This window comes from Tachyglossus aculeatus, chromosome 22 (assembly GCF_015852505.1).
Source record: "Tachyglossus aculeatus isolate mTacAcu1 chromosome 22, mTacAcu1.pri, whole genome shotgun sequence".
Classification (NCBI taxonomy): Eukaryota; Metazoa; Chordata; class Mammalia; order Monotremata; family Tachyglossidae; genus Tachyglossus; species Tachyglossus aculeatus.
Window position 1 is genome coordinate 2,385,607 of NC_052087.1, and position 22,987 is coordinate 2,408,593.

Consider the following 22,987-nt stretch of genomic DNA (forward strand, 5'->3'; position numbering starts at 1 on the left):
CCTTTCCCAATTCATTTCTCAACTCCCTACCTTACAACCACACAACTGCCACTTCAAAACTTCGACACCACCTAAGCCCTTGGGTAATCACAGCACTTCTAAACATGTTTGTGTACACTCCATTACCTCCTATTTTTTATGGCATTTGTTAAGCGCTTACTACCTGTCGAATAATAATAATAATACTGTTGGCATTTGTTAAGCGCTTACTACCTGTTGAATAATAATAATAATACTGTTGGCATTTGTTAAGCGCTTACTATGTGCCAAACACTGTTCTAAGCACTGGGGTAGATACAAGGTAATCAGATTGTCCCACGTGGGGCTCACAGTCTTTATCCCCATTTTACAGATGAGGGAACTGAGGCACGGGGAAGTTAAGTGACTTGCCTAAAGTCACACAGCTGATAAAGAGGTGGAGTCGGTATTCGAACCCATGACCTCCGACTCCCAAGCCCGTGCGCTTGCCACTAAGCCATGCTGCTTCCCAAGTGCTGGGGCAGATACAAGTTCATTCGGTTTCAGGCCCTGTCCCGCATGGGATTCACAGTCTAAGTAGGAGGGAGAGCAGGTATTTAGCCCCCATTTTATAATTGAGGAAACTGAGGCACAGAGAAGTGAAGTGACTTGTCCAAGGTAACACAGCAAGCAATTGGCAGAGCTGTGATTAGAATCCAGGTTCTCTTTCCTCCCGTCCCTACTGTACGCTTAGCAGTGGGGTAAGGGAGTGGTGTGAACGCGGCCAGACCTAAACAGACTTTATTTAGGCAACGTCCCGAGGACGGTGGGCTTTGGGGTAGGACCTGTCCTCCCTGCCTGCGGTTGAATGAAAGGGGCTGCTGGATTCAGGCTGACTTTTAGGAACTGGGAATTCTATTGATCCCATCAATACTGGAGAAGAGCCCCTGAGGTCTTCACAGCAAGGAGGCAGGAGGGAAATCGGACGGGAGGGGAGAGGAGCTGACTCTGCCTGCTATCCAGGGAGGGAGGCAGTCCCTCAGGTTTTACAAGCATGGATCCAAAGCAGCTACCAGAGTGGTCATCTGCAGGTCCCTTACCCGCTATTCTCGGCTGCCTCATGCATATTTCTCTACTTCAGTAACTCTTCGAATCTTCCCCACCTCTGCTACCTTCTGCCCTCCCTCTGGCCGATTTTCTACGCTTTGCTTAATTTCACCTCATTGCGGTTCTCCCACAGCTAAGGAGTTGGGCGGTGCCCCCTGGCCCTCCCCCCTCAAAAAAAAAATCCATCCTGGAAAACATTTTCCCTCCACCCCGATGACATCTTTTTATCCAAAGAAATCTAAAATAAGCTCTTTTGAAATATTTCTGGAACGACGAAGGCAATGCCTTTCAAGTCAATTCGACCAACTTGGTTCGAGTTGCTCACTTCATCCTCAGAATTATTTCTATGTCAGATTTCTAGCCTGTGAGCTCGTTGTGCGCAGGGAATGTATCTATTATATTGTACTCTCCCAAGCGCACAGTACGGTGCTCTGCACATAGCACTCAATAGATACGACTGACCGAGACCATCTCCAGAGCACTAGAAACAGAAATTTCTGCCACCTCAGAGTGGGAAACTGAGTCCGAGCACACAGAGTGGGGGATGGATGACCCGACTGTTTTAGAAGAGCAGCATGGCATGGTGGATACAGCATGAGCCTGGAATCCAGAAGGTCATGGGTTCTAATCTCGGCTCTGCCACTTGTCTGCTGTGTGACCTTGGGCAAGTCACTTAACTTCTCTGGACCTCAGTGACCACATCTGTAAAACGTTTTAGAAGAGCAGCATGGCACAGTGGATAGAGCATGGGTCTGGAAATCAGAAGGTCATGGGTTCTAATCTCAGCTCTGTCAATTGTCTGCTATATGACCTTGGGTAAGTCACTTAACTCCTCTGTGCCTCAGTTCCCTCGTCTGTAAAATGGGGAGTAGAGAACGTGAGCCCCACATGGACCAGTGTGCAGCCCAATTTGCTTGCATCCACTCCAGCGTTTAGTATAGTGCCTGGCTCATAGTAAGCGCTTAACAAAGACCATAATTGTTGTTATTATTATTATTATTATTATTATTATTACAGCACGTGTGCGGTCCACGGGCCAGAATAGACATCCCCACCCACCTGCCTCTGAGCCAGGTAGAGACGCAAGGAGAAACTTCCCTGCAAGCTGCAACTCAGAGAACAGCCCTGACTGGCTCTGCGGCTGGGCTCAGGACCAGCAAGGAACCACAACACAACACAACCACTTCTGCACGTTCTTCACAAAGGTCCGTGTAGGCAACACAATAGCCTCGACAACCCAGGAAGTGTCCCGAAGCTGAAATAATGGCCCAACTTAATTTATATGATCTCACTGGTTGTGGCCATAGGTCTCCAGCTCTAGATGGTGTGGATTTTCCTGGTGCTCACTATTTTTCTAGACTCAGACGGCTAGCCGGATAGTGGAAGTTTTAAAAGTCCAGAAAATAAAAGCTTCCTTTTGTATACTATGTAGATGGTTTCTATTTTCAAGTTTCATTTTTTTCTTAGGTCTCAAACTAGAAAAAAATGAAAGGAATTGCTCTTATTACATTTTCGAGTGTAATCAGAGGTATAATCTCAGAATGATAATTATAGCCACTGGCCCTATGTATTCACATATATCAAAATAATATATTTCTATTATCGTCATTTAAGTCATTTATACTTCTTATATTTCATCAAGAGTCCGAACATAGCAATTTTATATGCTTGGATTCTCCGTACTGCACATTAGACCGCTAAAGCTACGAAATAAAAGCATTTTATTTCTCCAAAATTTCCCAAGTCCATAACCGTAAAAAGCTTTTCACTACGGTGTCACAATTTCTAGAAAGAGTCTGCCTTGAATCCAGACCCCACGCCTTTCTTCACCTCTTCTTCTTCCAGAAATGCCATTCCCTCACTTCCCTGAGATACTAATTTCTTTTTCCTCTCTCTCTGCTGCCCTCCCTTTGATGTCCCTTAAAAAGAGAAGAGACGCTGATTCCCAACAACACCAAACCCTGAAGAAGCAGCGTGGCTCAGTGGAAAGAGCACAGGCTTTGGAGCCAGAGGTCATGGGTTCGAACCCCGGCTCCACCACGTGTCTGTTGTGTGACCTTGGGCAAGTCACTTAACTTCTCGGAGCCTCAGTTACCTCATCTGTAAAATGGGGATGATAACTGTGAGCCCCATGCGGGACAACCTGATCACCTTGTATCCCCCCCGCGCTTAAAACAGTGCTTTGCACATAGTAAGCGCTTAACAAATGCCATCATTATTATTATTAATATTATTAAACCCAAGAACACTTAGCAATGTATTAGTTAAGTACACATTTTTGGTATTATTTCTCGACTGGCTATTGCAGTCAGTCTGCGATACAGTCTACCCACCCGGCCATGTGGACATCTTCACTGGCAAGTTTCTACAGCACAAGACCCAAGTCTCACTTGCTTGAGATCCCCACATCCTGCCAAGCACTTACATAATATTTGAGGACTGTGACACTGAGGGGATTTCAAATTTGCTAAATGCCATTTGGGAACCAATTACTGAAGACTACTGCCTAGATTACCAAAGCAACATCTTTACTTCAAAAAAAGGCAAGGTCATGGGTCATTAATGAATTGCAATTAGCTTGATAGCAACCAATGCTCCATTTCGGTCACTGACGAGGGTTATCTGAGGGGAGAGGGTTGCCAGATCCAATAAGGGATCAGACGGGTGGCTACTGCTTACCGGCTTGTCCTTGATGGTGGGACTTGATACACACAGGTAAAGTTTTCCATCTTCCTCTAGGCAGGCGTCTATTAGAGCTTGGACAGAGCTTTCTTCCTGGAAGAGCAGAAAGGCATAGCCTTGGAGGGATCCAGGAAAATAAAAAGGCAAAAAAGAAAAAAAGAAAATCAAACTCTATGAACCAAGCACAAAGGAAATAGTCGCTATAATTGACTTATTGGCAACTTTCTTATTAAGGCCCAAGAACAGTTAAGCCTAAAAACTATCTTTTTAATCGACTTTTTGGTAAATGTATTATTGAAGTTCAAGAGCGGCTAGGCAAAGAATTGATTCCAAACAATTGGAGCATCCTACCTCTGATTTAGTACAGTGCTCGGGACACGGTAAGCATTTAACGAGTACCACAATTACCGTAATTACTTCACAGACAAATGAAAACTGCATTATTCTCCTGGACCCAAAGCCTAGGAGCGCTGCGACAGGATGATTATTTGATCAATGACTCCGCCAGAAACAAATCATTCCCATCCAGACAGGTACCTGAAGTCTACCTGCCCTGTGGGGCACACTCTGTTTTAGAAGCCCGTGAACTTTGAGCCTTCCAACCCCCACTTACAAACGGAAAAATGCAAGCCACCAGATGGCCAACCCTTATGGATCACCAGAGCGTTGAGAGTTTGTTTAGAATGGTGCTTACGGGAACGTCTATTAAGCGCACTGTGGATTATCTACCCATTTTTAGGACCCTTCTGTCCACTCTGTTTTCAGCCAAGTTCAGACAGCTTCTGATCCAACAGACAAGTCCCTAGGCAGGGGTCAGCAGGATAGGTTACTATCACTTACTATCATTCATTCATTCAATCATATTTATTGAGAGCTTACTGTGTGCAGAGCACTGTACTAAGCGCTTGGGAAGTAAAGCCGACAACATATAGAGACGGTCCCTGCCCAACAACGGGCTCACAGTCTAGAAGGGGGAGACAGGCAGCAAAACAAAACACATAGACAGGTGTCAAAACCGTCAGAATAAGTAGAATTATAGCTTGTGCACGTTATTAAGAAAATAGAGTAGTAAATACATACAAGTAAAATAAATAGAGTAATAAATCTGTACAAATATATACAAGCGCTGTGGCGTGGGGGAAGGAGGTACGGCAGAGGGGGTGGGCGATGGGAAGGAGGAGGAGAAGGAGGAGGCTCAATCTGGGAAGGCATCCTGGAAGAGGTGAGCTCTCAGTAGGGCTTTGAAGGGAGGAAGAGAGCTAGCTTGGTGGATGTGCGGAGGGAGGGCATTCCAGGCCCGGGGGATGACGTGGGCCGGGGGTCGATGGCGGGACAGGCAAGAATGAGGCCCAGTGAGGAGTTGAGCGATAGAGGAGCGGAGGGTGCGGGCTGGGCTGGAGAAGGAGAGGACGGAGGTGAGGTAGGAGGGGGCGAGGGGATGGAGAGCCTTGAAGCCGAGGGTGAGGAGGTTTTGCTTGATTCGTATCATAGTACCATAGTATAGTATGTAGTATCATATTAGTACATCATAGTATCACCATACTATGACCCTAAAAGCCACGTTCCGTACCAGGTCAGCTTTCCACAGGCTGCTTAAAGTCACTGTTCACACCTTTCCTTCCCTCTCTCCTACTATCTAAAGCCTTCAAGGGTCCCCCCTTCACCCCAGGCCAATATATATTTTCCTCCTCCTTCAGGTTTCATCGGATCTTTTGATTAACCACAGAAGCAGTGTGGCCTAGTAGAATCCTCTAGACTGTAAGCTCGTTGTGGGTAGGGAATGTGTCTGTATTGTACCCTCCCAAGCGCTTAGTGCAATGCTCAGTGTACAGTTAGCACTCAGTAAATACGACTGACTAGTGAAAAGAGTTCAGGCCTAAGGGGCCAGGGGACCTGGGTTCTAATCCCAGCACCGCCACTTGCATGCTGTGTGATCTTGGCCAAGACACTTAACTTCTCTGGGCCTCAATTCGCTCATCTGCAAAGTGTGCATTACATACCCGTTCTCCCGCTTAGATTATGGACCCCATATGGGCCAGAGGCCGCGTCTGATTTGATTATCTTATATATACCCCAGTGCTTTGTACAGTGCTAAACTCATAGTAAGCGCTTACATGTAATTATTATTCATATTCTTTGCCTGAAAGTTTCATTCCATTTGTGCAGAAAAAGAAGGGCCCTGAAAGAGGGGGCGTCTAAGTGGGGCACCTGAGTTGCAGACTTCGCTGAATCCTTGGTCTGTTAGTACTATGGGGCAGATCTCCATTTGTTTGGGTCGCAGGTTCATCGGCTAAAATGGAGATAATTCAATCGTTTTTTCTGCTTTGCTCATGGCAGAATGAGTTAGAGGACAATTAGAACTCCCACTCAGCCACTCATTTGCACTTGTTTCAGCCTTGGGGAAGAAGCAAATCCTGGGAACAGTTTAAGCCTTAAATCTTGGTGCGACGAAAGCGAGGGGGAGGGAAGACAGGCCAAACTTCCCTTAGACTGCCTCTGTTTAGGAAAGGGGAAATGGAATGCTGCTGGATACTTCTGACCCCTCCTTTTCCCAGAGGGAGAAAAGGGAAATACTTGAGGACTAAAAGCAAGAACCCTGGAAACCCACCGGCAGAACTCAGATGGAATAATAATAATAATAATAATAATAATAATAATAATAATAATAGTGATGGCATTTATTAAGCACTTACCATGTGCAAAGCACTGTTCTAAGTGCTGGGGAGGTTACAAGGTGATCAGGTTGTCCCAAGGGGCGTTCACAGTCTTAATCCCCATTTTACAGTTGAGGGAACTGAGGCCCAGAGAAGTTAAGTGACTTGCCCGAAGTCACCCAGCTGACAAGTGGCGGAGCCGGGATTTGAACCTATGGCCTCTGACTCCAAAGCCCGGGTTCTTTCCACTGAGCCACGCTGCTTCTCTCGAGCCCATAACTTGGGAATTATCCTCAACCTATCTCTCATTCAACCCACATATTCAACCTGTCACCAAATCCTGGAGTTTCTACCTTCACGACATCCCTGAAATCCACCCTTCCCTCTCCATCCAAACTACCACCACGCTGATCCAAGCATTTTGACTGCTGCCTCAGCCTCCTCGCTGACCTCCCTGCCTCCTGTCTCTTCCCCACTCTAGTCCATACTTCACTCTGCTGCCCAGGTCGTTTTTCTACACAAAGGGTCAGTCTGTGTTTCCCCACTCAAGTACCTAGAGTGGGTTGCCCATCCACCCCCCAAAACAGAAACTCCTTACCAGTGGCTTTAAAATACTCAATCACCTCGCCCCCTCCTACCTCACCAATCTACTATAGCCCAGCCCACTCGCTTTGTTCCTCCAAATGCCAGCTTGCTCACCATGCCCCAATCTCATCTATCTCATCACCGACTCCTTTCCCACGTCCTCCCCCTAGCTTAGAGCTCCCTCCTCCTTCACACACACCAGACCACCACTCTTCCTGTCTTCAAAGCATTATTAAGGTGGAGAAGCAGCGTGGCTTAGTGGAAAGAGCCCGGGCTTGGGAGTCAGAGGTCATGGGTTCAAATTCCAGCTCTACCAATTGTCAGCTGGGTGACTTTGGGCAAGTCACTTCACTTCTCTGGGCCTCAGTGACCTTATCTGGAAAATGGGGATGAAGACTGGGAGCCCCCCGTGGGACACCCTGATCACTTTGTAACCTCGCCAGCGCTTAGAACAGTGTTTTGCACATAGTAAGCGCTTAATAAATGCCATCATTATTATTATTATCGTCTCCAAGAGGCCTTCCACAATTGAGCCCCCTTTCCCCCTGCTCTCCCGATCCCGTCTGGATCATCTATGCGCTCGGATCTGTGACCCTTGGGTATTTGGAGTCAGAGGTCATGGGTTCAAATCCCGGCTCTGCCAACTGTCAGCTGTGTGACTGTGGGCAAGTCACTTAACTTCTCTGGGCCTCAGTTATCTCATCTGTAAAATGGGGATGAAGACTGTGAGCCCCCCGTGGGACAACCTGATCACCTTGTAACCTCCCCAGTACTTAGAACAGTGCTTTGCACATAGTGAGCACTTAATAAATGCCATTATTATTATTATTATTTGATATTGTCCCACCCTCAACCCCACAGCACTTATGTCTGTAGCTTTAAATTGTATATTGTAAATTATTTATTTAATAACGGTCTCCCCTTCTAGACTACAAGCTTGCTGTGCACAGGGAGCGTGTCTGCCAACTCTATTGAACTGTACTCCTGATCACCTTGTAGCCTCCCCATCGCTTAGAACAGTGCTTTGCACATAGTAAGCGCTTAATAAATGCTGTCATTATTATTATTACTCTCCCAAACACTTAGCACAGTGCTTTGCACATAAGCAATGCTCAATAAATACCACTGATTGATTGATTTACTCTACTACCAGGATCATTTTTCCAAAAAAATCATTCAATCCAAGTCTCCCTACTCCTCAAAAACCTTCAGTTGTTGCCCACCCACCTCTGCAAATAGAAAGTCCTTACCATTGGCTTTAAAGCTCTCAATCGCCTTGCCCCCTCCTACCTTACGTCCCTGATTTCGTATTATAACCCAGCCCGCATGCTTCACGCCTCTAAAATACTCACTGTACCTTAATCGCATCTATCTAGTCACCAACGTCTTGCCCACGTCCTCCCTCCGGCCTGGAATTCCTTTCCCCTTCACATGTAACAGACCACCACTCTCTCCACCTTTAAAACCATGTTAAAATCACACCTCCTTCAAGAACTTAGCCCTCAACTCCTCTACTCCCTCTTTCTTCTGTACCATCTATTCACTTAGATCTGTATCCTTTAAGTATGTGATATTCACCCTCAGTCCCACAGCACATATGTACAGATCCATAATATATATTAATGTCTTTCTCCCCATTGATGCTTGTAAGCACCTTGTGGGCAGAAAATGTGTTTACCAAGTCTGTTGTTCGGTATTCTCTCAAGCGCTCAGAATACAGTAAGTCTTCAATAAATACCACTGATTGAATAGAGCTGGCCATGGGAATTTCTCTATCTGGATTAGAAAACACTTCCAGAGCAAGGCACACTCACATGTAAAAGGGTGTTAGTCATATGAGTGAGTCACCATGAAAAAAAAAACACCCAAAAAAACAAATTTATGTTCAGCGTATTCCAAAGTCAGCCCACTCTTCTATTCTGCATCAGCCTATTTATTCATTCAATCGTATTTATTGAGTGCTTACTGTGTGCAGAGCACTGTACTAAGTGCTTGCCAGCTTATGGACATGGTAGCAGAATAAAGGTCCAAATCAATCAATTGATGGTATTTACTGAACACTTCCTGTGTGCAGAGCACTGTACTAAGTGCTTGGAAGAGTACAAATACAACAGAGATGGTAGACCCGTTCCCTACCCACAATAGGTCTAGAAAAGGAGGCAGACATTAATATAAACATAAGTAAAAAATTTATAAGGCAGGCATTAACACAAATAAATGACAAAGAAGGGGAGCTTTATCATAGCTTTATCAAGGCCAGGCCTCTTACCCACAGTGAGGACATTTACATCAAGGAGCAGAGAAGCGGATTTATTTCCCTCTCTGGGAATCTTTTGGGATTTGGGAAAATACCTTAAAGGCTGGAGCCCTGGCATCCCTTTCAGAGAACCATGTACAGAAATGTAGGTTGGGCTCCTTGAGACCCAGTATTGCGTTACATGGGACTGAATGTTTATTCAGTTCTGCAAATTAGCAGGAGCTTCAGGCCTGAAACTTAACAACAGACAAATAAGGTATTGACTCGAAACTGGCTAGAAAGCACACAGCAGTACCACTGAGCAGCCAGACATCAAATGCCTCATCCATGTTTCTGAATGAGAGGAGGCGTTTTTGCCTGCCACCTGACAGGTACGGACAACATGTGAGCTAGGGGGTGGGGGATGCAAGAAAAGGATCCTCTAACCCTTCCCATTCTGAATCAACTCCGGATAAACATCTCTCCCTGTGCTTGCCCTCGCTACCTCCAGTCTGGTTCTGATAGCCCGGCAAATCGGCGGGCAAGTCTGAGAGCAATGGAGGTGGCAGAGAAGGCCCTGCCGGGCTGGGAACAGCAGCGGCTACTGACTCTCTCGGGATTGAAAAACAATACGGAGGTCCGAATTCTGAGCCCGTCCAGGCCGGCCGCAGAGGGGAGCGGTGGGGAACACCTCACCCGTAAAAACAATGAGAGCTGGAGTGATTTAACCCCCACAGACCTCACCCTCCCGCTCCCCTTCGGGAGCCGAGTCTCCCTCCGCCGCGGCTCAGGAGTGGATGGAGTTGTAGGAACGGGCAATCTAGACCGAGGTTTCTGTGGGGAGGACGGGGGGCTGGGCCACCCCTCGCTAGTGCGGGCTTTCTCAGTTGTGTGCTTGAAGGGACGGCCACAACACGGGCCGGGCCCCCCATCCAAGGCTTAGGTTATGAAATGCCACCAATGGCATTGTCTGTTCCCAAAGCAAGACCTGCAGAACTCTTGGGGGGACGGGAGGAGTGGGATTGCTCGAGAATGGGGAGGGGGAAAGCCCGCCAGCCACGCCAGTCCTTTCAGCTGGCAAGACAGGGCCCCTCGCCTTACCTGTAGAGCTTTGGGCCCAACTGCTCTCTCTCTGGGCTGCAGGGAGGGGGTCACAGCAGCGTCTGCCCTTTGCCCTTGGGCTCTTGGGAGCAAGGTGGGCCTTCACAAGCTGGGGGTTGCCCCTAACCACCACGGAAGGTCTACTCACCATTGCACCGACAGTTTTCCGGTAAGAAGAGGATTCCTACTTTCGCTCTGGTGAATACCGACCTCTTTATTCTGGGAAACACTCAATCGGGAAAGGGGAGTTTGGTATCACGGACCACGATTACCCACTGGGAAGCATTTCTCAGGGCACCTTATAGACCTCTTCATTCAGTCGTATTTTTTGAGTGCTTACTGTGTGCAAAGCACTGTACTAAGCACTCAGGGAACGTGCAAAAATATACCCCCCACACACATTCACGCATATACCCACACATCCCAAATAAACATGGACCTGCTAGACATGGCCAGTTCGGTCCTAAGGTCAAGGCTTCACTTTAACTGTAAACAAAGACAGAAAAAAGGGGAGTTTAAATAGATTTTGGCCACAGAGAACTCCCAGCAAACATAATAAACACCTTAGGGCTTAAACTGTGCCTTTCTTAAGAGAGCAAAGCATTTACATGTTCGACTCCCCTTCCTTAAAAGTCTCCAATGGTTGCCTATCAACCTCTGTATCAAACAAAAACTCCTCACTATTGGCTTTAAAGCTCCCCATCACCTTGCCCTTTCCTACCTCACCTCCCTTCTCCATCCCAGCCCGCACACTCCGCTCCTCGGCTGCCGCTAACCTCCTCACTGTCCCTCGATCTCGCCTGTCTCGCCGCCGACCCCTGGCCCACATCCTACCTCTGGCCTGGAACGCCCTCCCTCCCCAAATCTGCCAAACAATCACTCTCCACTCCTTCAAAATCCTACTGAAGGTGCAGCTCCTCCAAGAGGCCTTCCCAGACCAAGTCCCCTTTTCCTCAGCTCCCCCTCCCTTCCACGTCACCTCGACTCACTCCCATTGCTCTTCCTCTCCTCCCCACCCCACAGCACTTATGTATACATGTATACATCTATAATTCTATTTATTTATATTGATGCCTGGTTACTTGTTTTGATGTCTGTCTCCTCCCCCTGCCTAGACTGAAAGAACGTTGTGGGCAGGGATTGTTTTTCTTTATTGCTGAACTGTACTTTCCAAGCCCTTAGTACAGTACTCTGCACACAGTAAGCACTCAATAAGTACAACTGAATGAATGAATGAATTCTCATTTTCTGCTCCCAATATTCCTGGGCTCAGGATTTATTATCCCCATTGCATTGATGAGGAAACTGAGATCTGGGGGGTTTAAACCATACACAGAGACGGGAACAAATTTTCCGCTATGCTGAAAACAGCAGAATGAATACGGATTTATCTTTTTTTAGATTGATACTCTGTGTCCATTCTACTTTTAATGCCAGATATGTCCTATTATTAAGCAAGCTGAGAAGAATCCTATTTTTACCATTACAATTTAGCACAATTAGTCACCTCAGTCATGTGGAGAACATGAGGCAAGAATCAGCTGCACCTACTTTCCCACATGGCTTGGTAATGATCTTTAATTCACCTCAGTCTCCGAAAATGATTCTCCGATCGAAGGGAAGACAGGCTACCCTGCCTGGGAAGCACAGCCCCAGCCTCCATTTTCCTAATAGGGGTGAGCCCGCTGAAAACCAGTGAATAGGTGGTACAGAAGGGACAGAAAGTGAAGGAGTAGTTTGGAAGGTCTTGGAATGGAATGGAAAGAATATACTGTGACGTGACCTCCACACCCAGAAACCCAGCATGATCTCACTGCCACAAAAATCAGAAGCCATTACTCTGCTTATGCTGGGTTTCATTCTTTCAATCATATTTATTAAGCACTTACTGTGGGCAAAGCACTGTACTAAGCGCTTGGGAGAGTACTATACAACAATGAGCAGACACATTCCCTGCCCACAAAGATCTTACAGTCTAGAGCTTACAGTTTCTCCTGGCCTACATCCAATCTCCTCCCAGTTCCTTGAAAAAGGGAGCAAGCAGTCAGAGGGCTGGGAGGGAATTTCTGTGTTTTAGGTGGGTCTGACACTCATTCATTCATTCATATTTATTGAGCGCTTACTGTGTGCAGAGCACTGTACTAAGCACTTGGGAAGTACAAGTTGGCAACACAGCATATGTTGCCAACTTGTACTCCAAACAGACTGGGCTGTTAAGCTAGTTGTGGACAGGGAAGTGCCCTGAAAGAAGCAGCCTGGCCTAGTGGCAGTCAGAAGGCCCTGGGTTCTAATTCCAGCTCTGCCCCTCGTCTGCTGTGTACAATTGGGCAAGTTACTTCACTGTGCCTCAACTACCTTACCTGTAAAATGGGGATGATGATCATGAGCCTCACGTTGGACATGGACTGTGTCCAAACCGACTTGTATCTACCCCAGCACTTAATACAGTGCTTGGCACATAGTAAATACTTAACAAATACCCTAAAGAAAGGAGTGAGTCTACCAACTCTGTCGCATTGTACTCTCCTGCAATCCTTAAAGCCACATATTTTCCAGCTGGGCCTTCTCTGAGGGAGTTCTTTGAAACAGGAAGATTGAATCAGGTCCATGGATAGAGGACAGGCCTGGATGTCAAAAGCTCTGACACTTGCCTGCTGGGTGACCTTGGGCAAGTATAATATTCTGCACACAGTAAATACCATTGATGATGACGATCAGAACCATATACTTAGGAAGAATTTTCCCACATGTTCCTGTGTAATGGGTCACACTTGCTAAACATCATCTCAGTCTCTAGGTGGCAAAGGGGGTGCTCTCCCCAGGAATGTGGGGAGGGAACATCTGACCAACCAAGTAGTTTGGGGGCCACTGTTGTTAGGACAGCAGACACTCTTACTACTCAGCAGTTATACCGACATAATTAACCTTATTTTTTCCTTTCCTTTGCCAAATCTTTCATTTATCATTATAAAACTTTTTAATGGAATTTGTTAAGCGTTTACTATGTGCCAGGCACTGAACTAAGCGCTGGAGTAGATGCAAGCTAATCAGGTTGATACAGTCCATGTCTCACATAATAATAATAATAATAATAATAATAATAATAATAATAATAATGATGATGTTATTTGTTAAGTGCTTACTATGTGTTAATCACTGTTCTAGGAGCAGGGGTAGACGTGGCTCTGTGGAAAGAGCCCGGGCTTGGGAGCCAGAGGTCATGGGTTCTAATCCCGGCTCCGCCACTTATCAGCTGTGACTTTGGGCAAATCACTTAACTTCTCTGGGCCTGTTACCTCATCTGTAAAATGGGGATTAAGACTGTGAGCCCCACGTGGGACAACCTGATCACCTTGTATCTCCGCCCCACCCCTCCGCACTTAGAATAGTGCTTGGCACATAGGAAGCGCTTAACAAATGCCATTACTATTATTATTATTATCATCTCCATTTTACAGATGAGGTCACTGAGGCCCAGATAAGTTAAGTGACTCGCCCAAGGTCACAAAGCAGACAAGTGGCATAGTCAGGATTAGAACCCACATCCTCTTACTCCCAAGCCTGGGCTCTTGACACTAAGCCACACTGCTTCCCTGTTCATTCATTCATTTAATTGTATTTATTGAGCGCTTACTGTGTGCAGAGCACTGTACTAGGCGCTTGGGAACTACAAGTTGGCAACATATAGAGACGGTCCCTATCCAACTGTGGGCTCACAGTCCCTATGGGGCTCACCGTCTTAATCCCTGTTTCTCAGGTGAGGTAAATGAGGCCCAGAGAAGTGAAGAGACTTGCCTGAGGTCACCCGGCAGGAAAGTGGCAGAGCTGGGATTAGGACCCCGGTCCTTCTGAATTCCGGGCCTGTGCTCTATCCATGCACCTGTTATACATCTGATTCATTCTTCCCGTTGCCAAGAAGCCCTCTCAGAGAAGGCCCAGATGGAAAACGCATGGCCTCAAGGATTGCAGGCCTACCAGAGCCAGTGAAGGCCAAAGAACAAGGGAGAGGATGTGAAGCTAGGGGAGGAGAAAGGGAGAACAGTGAAGACCATGAGTCAGTGAGATGCAGAGATGAAGCGGGAAATGGGAAAGTCATACGGACACCTGGAACAATGTCATACTGGGCTCACTGGTATGAAATAGCTGTTTAACCCCCAACCTTTCCTCCTTCTTGGCTGATATCCTGGGTCAACTTTCACCCCATCTACTTTCTCCATGTTGCCCCCACACCAAACTGTGGAAAGAAACAGTAAAGGGAGCGAAATTAGTCCAATTCAGAACCCTCCCCCGCCAAATAGAGCATCATTTATTCCTCTCCAAAGGACTCTCATTGATTATCACTGTTGAAAAGAGTTGGAAACACAGTCTGAGAGGAGGCTACGTCACCTGCAGGCAGTCAGATTAATCCAGTCATGGGCACTGGCCAACTGCATCTAGCGTGGGCACCCCCCAAAACACGATGGCTTCCCCATGAGGAACTCTTCCATCTACAAAGAAGACTTGGTCCCTGAAACAGGTTTAAGGACTCACCAGGCCTGAATTTCCCAACCCAAGAGAACCCTTCTGGGAGGCGATTCTTCAGTCCAGACCTGGCAGGTCGATTGGCATCAGACGGCTGGCAGGATCAGCAATCCCCACAGGCACAGGCCTTGCTCGGCAGTGAAATGCCCAAACCGCCCACTTCAGCAAGCTTCTATGCCCTGCCAATCTATCCGCAGTTGCCTCACACCAACCCTGGACAGAAGACGTTAGGTAAAAGGCAGTAATTTTCATACCCGGAGTGGACAAGTAATGGGGATTGAGGGACAGTGTTTCTGGCCTGGAAGTGAATCCCCGGATGCTTAGAAGAGTGACCACTGCTGCTTAGCCTCTCTGGACTCTTCAGGCTTGGGGTTATGAGGCTGACTCTGACCCCGGAAATCTGTTGCCAATAACCTGGATTCAGCCCACTGCCCCTGATAGGGTCTTCTGGAAATGATCAGCACAAAACCTTGGAATTACAGGGTCAACCTGGTAGGTGCCTGACTCCATCTTCAGGTTCCTGAGAGGCAATCGAACTCCAAAAAGCTCTCTGAAATCTTTAATTAACAAGGATCAGAGGCACAAAACGCCCATTCTAAGAAAATGCTAGCCAAACAAAAACTTGAATTTTTTAATATGTCAGATACATCCCATGAGGAGACTAAATTCTTTCAGTATTGTCTCATCTCAAAAAAAATAAAAACTGCCAGAAAACTCAGACTTGGAAGTTCAGAAATATTCTGCACGTGGCATCAGTAGCAGCCAAGGAAGGAACCCACTGTATTTATCTTGCTCTATGCTGTAGCGTGTCCCCTTCCAGATGGAATTAAATCCAATAACAAAGTGCTGAAGTAACACTCCATTATCTCTCAAGTGCACTAAAACACCACTCTAAGCCCATCTCCCCCAAGAAGCAGTATGGCCTAGTGGATACCGGCTGGGCCTGAGAGTCAGAAAGGCCTGGGTTCTAATCCTGGCTCCGCCACTTGTCTGCTGTGTGACCTTGGGCAAATCACTTCACTTCTCTGGGGCTCAGTTACCTCATCTGTAAAATAAGGATTAAGGCTGTGAGCCCCTGGTGGGACAAAGACTGTGTCCAACCTGATTAGCTTGTCTCTACCCCAGGGCTTAATACAGTGACTGGCACATAATGAGCGCTCTACGAATACCATAAAAACAAAAACAAAAGAAGCCTTCCCAAATGTAGCATCCCAAACCAAACCCAGCCATTCCACTTCCCCTAAAGCAATCCCAGAATTCAATCCTCTATCCACATTTCCATTATCTGTATTCCCAAGTTTTTCACAGAAGCCTGTTCTTCATCTTATTCTGTGTGGATTTTTCCTGCCTGTCCCATTCGACAGTGAGCTTCCCAGGGACTGACTCCATATTTTATTCTTCTTTCGGTTTGGTCCTAAGTACAGTTCTCTGCACAGAAAATGTACTCAAAAAATACTACCAACTGGGTCTGAGCAGGATGCCATTTGTGAAGTCGGTATATAGGAAACAAAACAGCAGAGTCGATGCCAAGTTTTTGTGCAGACAAGGGACAAGAGGGGCAGGAAACTGCAGAAAGAAATGGTTCAATTTTCACTGCGTATCTTGGTTTGTTTCAGTGACCTAAAAGGAAACTCTTAGAAGAAAGGGGTCCACAATTCTATTCCAGTTCTGAAACAAAAATTATCACTGCAAAAATCTTCCAAAACATAGCTTAAGAAAATGTAAATAAGGAGAATAGACGGTAAGAATGTTATGGGCAGGGAACGTGCCTGCCAATTCTGTTCTATTGTACTCTCCCAAGCACAGCAAAAACATTTCCGCTTTTCCACTCCAGATTTTTTAAAAAAACAATGTCTGTCAAGCTCTTACTATGTGCCAGAGACCGTACTATGCACTAGGGTAGATACAAGACAATCAAGTTGGACACAGTCCATGCCCCACAGGGGGCTCTAAGTCTGAATCCCCATTTTACAGACGAGGAAACTGAGGCACAGAGAAGTGAAGTGGCCTGTTTGAGATCACCCAGCAGTCAAGTAGCAGAGCCAGAATTAGAACCCAGTTCCTCTGACTCCCGGGCCTGTGCTCTTTCCACTAGGCTAGGCTACTTCTCTTAAAAAAAAAAAAAAGATGTCACTATATTTCTTTAGGGGCTCTCTGGTATTTTCACCTCCTCTGAAAATCTGGTGAAAAACCTCAGCAACATTCCCTTGTATGTGGCTGAAATCCTGTTCATATCAACTCTGTTGTATTCTACTCTCCCAAGTGCCCAGTACAGTGCTTTGCACACAGCAAGCACTTCATAAATGCCACTGATTGATCCCAACTTGACTACAGTCTCCACATCCCCTCTCTTTTTTTCTGCTTCCAATCTCTCCCCTCTCCAGCCTACGCTCCGCTTTCCTGCCAAAACAGCATGCTGGGCATGCCACTACTGAAAAAGCTCCAGTGCTCACCCCCTTCCTCTCCATCTCGAGCAGAAACTCGTGACACTGCATTAAGGCACTCAAAAAGACTTCTCCCTCCTACGTATCCTCTCTCTTTTCCCACCACAACCAGTTTGCACGCTTCCCTCCCCTCAAGCCAACCTACTCACTGTACCTTCCCTCTTCTCCTCCATCACTGATGCTTTGCTTATGTTCTCCTTCCTGTTATATTGTGCTCTCCCAAGTGCTTAACACAGTGCTCTGCACACAGTAAATTCTCAATAAATAGGACTTACTGACTGACTCCTGTCTGGAATTCCCTCTTCCTTAGCAGATGGCCGCTCTCCTCACTTCAAAGTCCTCATGAACTGGCATCTCCACGGGCTAAGTCTGTTGTATTTAGCAGTGTCTCGTACTGAGAAGCAGCATGGCTTAATGGAAACAGCCTGGGCTCTTGGGAGTCAGAGGTCATGGGTTCTAATTCCGGCTCCGCCACTTGTCAGCTGTGTGACTTTGGGCAAGTCACTTCACTTCTCTGGGCCTCAGTTCCCTTACCTGTAAAATGGGGACTGAGACTGGGAGGCCGTGTTGGGCAGGGACTGTGTCCAATCTACCTTGTATATACCCCAGTGCTTGGCACACAGTAAGCACTAAACACCATAATTATTAACAATACAGCAGTACATAAGTATAACTCAGAACCATCCTAGAAGTAATTAGCATTCCTTTTAAACCTGAAAATCCTGCTCTAAGTTCTGGAGCAATCCCTGGGGAGAGGAGAGGAAAGGAGGATGCCGATTAGGCCCAAGAAAAGAGTCCTCTCCCTCAAGTAAACTTGCGTCAATGGAAAGGACAAAGAGAAAAGGCTGCATTAGTTGTTACCTGTCAGTATGACCCACCTAGCTTCTATTAACCCACAATGTGGACAGAACATTAGTTTAACTCACTACCAAAGATGAATGAGAGCTTCCCCCCAACCCGCCCATTTTCAAATAAACCAACAAGGAAAATAAGTGATTTCCTGTGATCACAATGTAAGAAGCCAAAGACCGCCACCACAAGGGAAAACAACACAAATAGCCTCCAGCTGTATCCCACTTTCACTAGTTCGACAACAAATTGAGTTTCCATACCAGACCTGAGCCTCATTGGTAGTTCAATCCAGAGTAGCATGAAAGTCCATCATGTACAGGGAGTTCATTTCCTTTGTTCTCCGTAGCATCGCATATGAAATTAATGAGGGAAAAGATGCTAATTGAGGAAACGTGATGTTGGGGCCAAAGGGATCTAATCTCCCATGATTCTCCTCACCATGTCAAGTCCTGCATTTATCCTTAATGTTTCATATCCACAAGTTCTCAGCTGTGAGACTTTCAGTCTTTTCCCATATAGAAGGGTGTTAAGGCCTGAAATCTTTCTTGCATTCTTCTCTTCCATGTGCATCCAACAGCTCACAGGATGGAATTAGAGCGAGAAAACAGTGGTTCTCCACTCCCCAAAATCATTCCACCCAGACCGGTTGCATTTCTATTTCCTTCTCTTGCCCAGTCACCCTGTCACCTGAGAGGAGATTTCTGACTCCATTTTTTATAGCCTCCCAAGCACTGTGAACACAGTGCTCTGTACATTGCTCTGCACAAAGCAAGTGCTCAATAAATACCGCTGATTGGTTCCAACACATGGAGAGGGGAATGCCCCAGTCTTTGAAAACTCAACCTTCTCAAGTCAAATCCACCCAACGGCTGCCCTTATCATTTATTATTATATATATATTATTATATAATTATTATTATATTATATTATGTATTAAGCACTTATATTGTACACCCCAAGCGCTTAGTACAGTAACAGAGTTGGCAGATGCATTCCCTACCCACAACGAGCTTACGGTCTAGAGGGGGAGACAGACATTAATATAAATAAATTACGGATATGTTCATAGGTGTTGTGGGGATGAGGGAGGGTGAATAAAGGGAGCAAATCAGAGCAACACAGAAGGGAGAGGGAGAAAACGAGAAGAGGGCTTAGTCAAGGAAGGCCTGATTTAAGGGCATATGTTTAAATACATACTCTTAGCACTTCCGGATATTCGTGACATATCTATTCACGCTTCTGGTATCAATAACCACACTGCTACCTCTCCACCAACTACTGGTGAATAGCTTGTGTTTCTTAATCGTCCCCAATCAACTCTAAGCTCCTCAAAGGCAGGGACCATGTCTCCCGCTCACTTTGGATTCACCCAAGAATCCAAATCTCAATCCACATCCACATCTCAATATCGTGTTCTGAAGCAGGCACTCAAAAAAAACACAGCAGATTGTACCTTTTGGGTACAAGAGCCCTAGATGGCATTTCCTGACTTCTAATCGCAAATGCAAATAAGCCTCAAAGTCATTTTTACAACCTGACAGCGTAATAAGCCACAAACTGGATTGTTCCCAAGAAAGTTCACATTTTTCAACGAAATGCTCATATTAAGGCCGTGGAGGAATATTCAGGGGAAGCAGAGTTATGGAAAAGTTCTGTGAAACAGGCAATACTTACCAAAATGTGGACTTACGTGGCCTGATCCAGCTATCTGGGGGCAAGTTAGAAGGTCCCCAGCAGGTCCTCGACCCCCCTAGCAATGTTTGATTGGGTCAAAGAAAGAGGGAGAGCAGGGAATGCCAAGGGGACTATGGAGACAGACCACCACCTTGCCCGTTTCCCTTCCTAAGCCACCCACATTTCTGTTGGGCAGCACGAAGCCTTCCCTGCAGACTCTGGATACTGTTAGGTGGACCACTGGTGTTGTGCCTCGGTTTCCTCATCTCTAATGGGGATTCCACGCCTGTTCTCCGCCTCTACCCGAGACTGTGAGACCCATATGGGACAGGAATTGTCTCTGACCTCAATAACTTGCATTTGCTCCAGTGCTTTGAATACTGCTTGACTTACGGTAAGTGCTAAAGAAATACAACAATAATAATAATACCAATAACAAGAATAATAATAAGTAATGATTGTCATTCATTCATTCAATCGTATTTATGGAGCACTTACTGTATGCAGAGCACTGTACTAAGCGCTTGGGAAATACAAGTTGGCAACATTGAACCATCAGATCGAAATGAAGCTGCTTTCTTCTCACGGTTTAGGATTCAGTTAGATTAAAGGCGTAACAGAAGGCACACATTTCCTAGGCAGGGCACTAAAGGACACAATGCAATTCGGAACTTAGACCGACTTCCTCCATTTTGTGTGTCAGGGAACAGTACAGAAGAAAAGCCTCTTAAATCGCATTTGCAGTGTGGCTCGCAAGACAACTTTCCCTCCCAAAAGAAATATCCAAGGCCCACACCCTCTGAATGAATCATCATCATTATTGGTACTTACTGAGTTCTTACTGTGTGCAAAGCACTAAGTGCTAGGGAGCGTACAATACAACACAGTTGGTAGGCACATTTCCTACCTACACCAAGCTTACAGTCTAGAGGGGGAAGCAGACATTAATATGAATAACTTTTAGACATGTTCACAAGTGCTAAGTACTTGGAGCTGCCTGGGGAAACCATCAAGTGCTTAGTACAGAACTCTGTGCACAGTAAACAACCAGCGCTTAGAACAGTGCTTTGCACATAGCAAGCGCTTAATAAATGCCATAAAAAAAATAAATATGATTGAGTGAATGAATGTCTAGGCAGAGTAAAGAGATAGACCTCCTTTTTCCCCCAACATTGATTCATATTTACTGAGCACTTATTGTGTGCAAGACACTGTATTAAGCACTTAGAAAAGTACAATATACCAACAAACAAACACATTCCCTGCCTAGAGGGGGAGACAGACATTAATATACATAAATAAATCCATTACAGATATATACATATATGCTGTGGGGATGGGAGGAAAGATAAATGAAGGAGCAAGTCGGGGTGACGCAGAAGGGAGTGGGAGAAGAAGAGAGGAGGTCTTAGGGAAGGCTTCTTGGAGGAGATGTGCCTTCAATAAGGCTTTGAAGTGGGGGAGAGCAATTATCTGTCCGATATGAGGAGGGAGCACGTTCCAGGGAAGAGGTAAAATGTGGGTGAGAGGTCAGTGGTGAGAAAGATGAGATCAAGGTAAAGTGAGAAGGTGAGCATTAGAGGAATAAATTGTGCGGGCTAGGTTGCAGTAAGAGAGTAGTGAGGTGAGGTAGGAGGGGGCAAGGGGATTGACTGCTTTAAAGCCCATGGTGAGGACTTTTTGTTTGAAGTGGATGTGCAACCACTGGAGTTTCTTGAAGGGCTAAGCCAGATGAGAGCAGAATTTTTGCTGGTACCTAAGCCCTGTTTATGCTCCGACAAGCCAAGGACCTGGTGACTTGAGGGCCAGTCGGAAAACATGCTGGTCCCAGAGATTCCCATTCCGGCGAGGGCGAGTGTTGAGGGGACAAGGGAAGGAAGTCGTCAGTCATCCTGGTTCTATGGTTTTCAGTTGGGATTAAAATCCTGGGTTGAAGCTGCACGTCCATTTCCGTTCAAAGCAAACCTTTCCCTCTCAACTCTCTCCTTATTCACCGTGCCCGTGCTCATATTGAGCCTCCCTTTCCCTTGGATAGGGGCTGACCCAACTGGACGACCAGTCCGATCAAAGGGGAAAGAAGTCCAGGGTCTCCCTCCTGCTACCTCAGCAAAATGGTGCCACCTTGATGAAGAGCCCCTCTTTTCACACTGCTAGCTTCGGAGGACATTTTTGGCACATTAAGGTTCTGATGCAAGGCTGCTGAAAAAATATGTAACAATAACTGAAACATAATTGGCATCAGAAGTTTATTAACTGAAAAAGAAAAATCCCGCCTCCGCCGCTTGTCAGCTGTGTGACCTTGGGCAAGTCACTTAACTTCTCTGTGCCTCGGTTCCCTCATCTATAAAATGGGGATTAAGATTGTGAGCCCCACATGGGACAACATGATCACTTTGTATCCTCCCCAGCGCTTAGAACAGTGCTTTGCACATAGTAAGCGCTCAACAAATTCCAAGATTATTATTATTATTATGTAACAATAACTGAAACATAATTGGCTTCAGAAGTTTATTAACTGAAAAAAAAAAAAAGGATCGCGGTCACTTCCAGAGTGAAAAAACCCAGGCTTTTTTTTGCCCTGTGGCACTCATGCAGGAGAGTGAATGCTTATTCTAGAACAGACTGTGGAGACATATTTTAAGCTAATTACCTTTAGGTGGAAAATATGACTTGCTTTCAGCTTTGTGAGGCCAATCCACCACCAGAGGTCCAAACCTCCGAAAGCTGGCAGTGATTTCATCTACAAAAACAAACGAGGAAGCTTAGGAAAAAAATCCTTTGATCAAAAGTGGCAAAATAGACATTCCTACGCGAGAAAACCGAAGGTGCTGTTTTGAAAAAAAAAAAATGTATTTTTAATGGGAAAAAGTGATGTTATAAGAAATGTCACTAGCCAGTTTACATTTAATTCATTTGTAACTGTGCAAACTTGGCTGCTAAAGATACCTACTAATTTTCCCTCTTCAATGGAGAAGCTGTACTGGATTAACTAGAAAAAATTCAGGTTACTAAGAAAAGTGATTTCTGAGTCACAGAGATAAGCCCCCCACAATAGGAAAGGTTTCTATTCTTGGAACAGTACAGAAGTGGCTCAAAATATCAAACTTACTTGTCATTTTTCTTGATTTCCCACCAAGGTTTAGGCCTGACTCTGAGACCGTTTTCCAGTTATG

The 22,987-nt window shown here is 45.9% G+C and overlaps 1 protein-coding gene across 2 annotated transcripts in view; it reads right to left on the reverse strand.

The window, feature by feature from the left end:
* The window catches only part of CPEB3 (cytoplasmic polyadenylation element binding protein 3), a 180,052-nt gene that overhangs the window by 40,935 nt on the left and 116,130 nt on the right, over positions 1-22,987 (reverse strand). For both annotated transcript variants that reach the window (XM_038764075.1, XM_038764074.1), the window contains 2 exons: positions 22,465-22,554; positions 3,745-3,863 (listed from right to left, as the gene is read on the reverse strand). In XM_038764075.1, the coding sequence (XP_038620003.1) occupies positions 3,745-3,863; positions 22,465-22,554 (209 nt within the window). The remainder of the gene's footprint in view (positions 1-3,744; positions 3,864-22,464; positions 22,555-22,987) is intronic.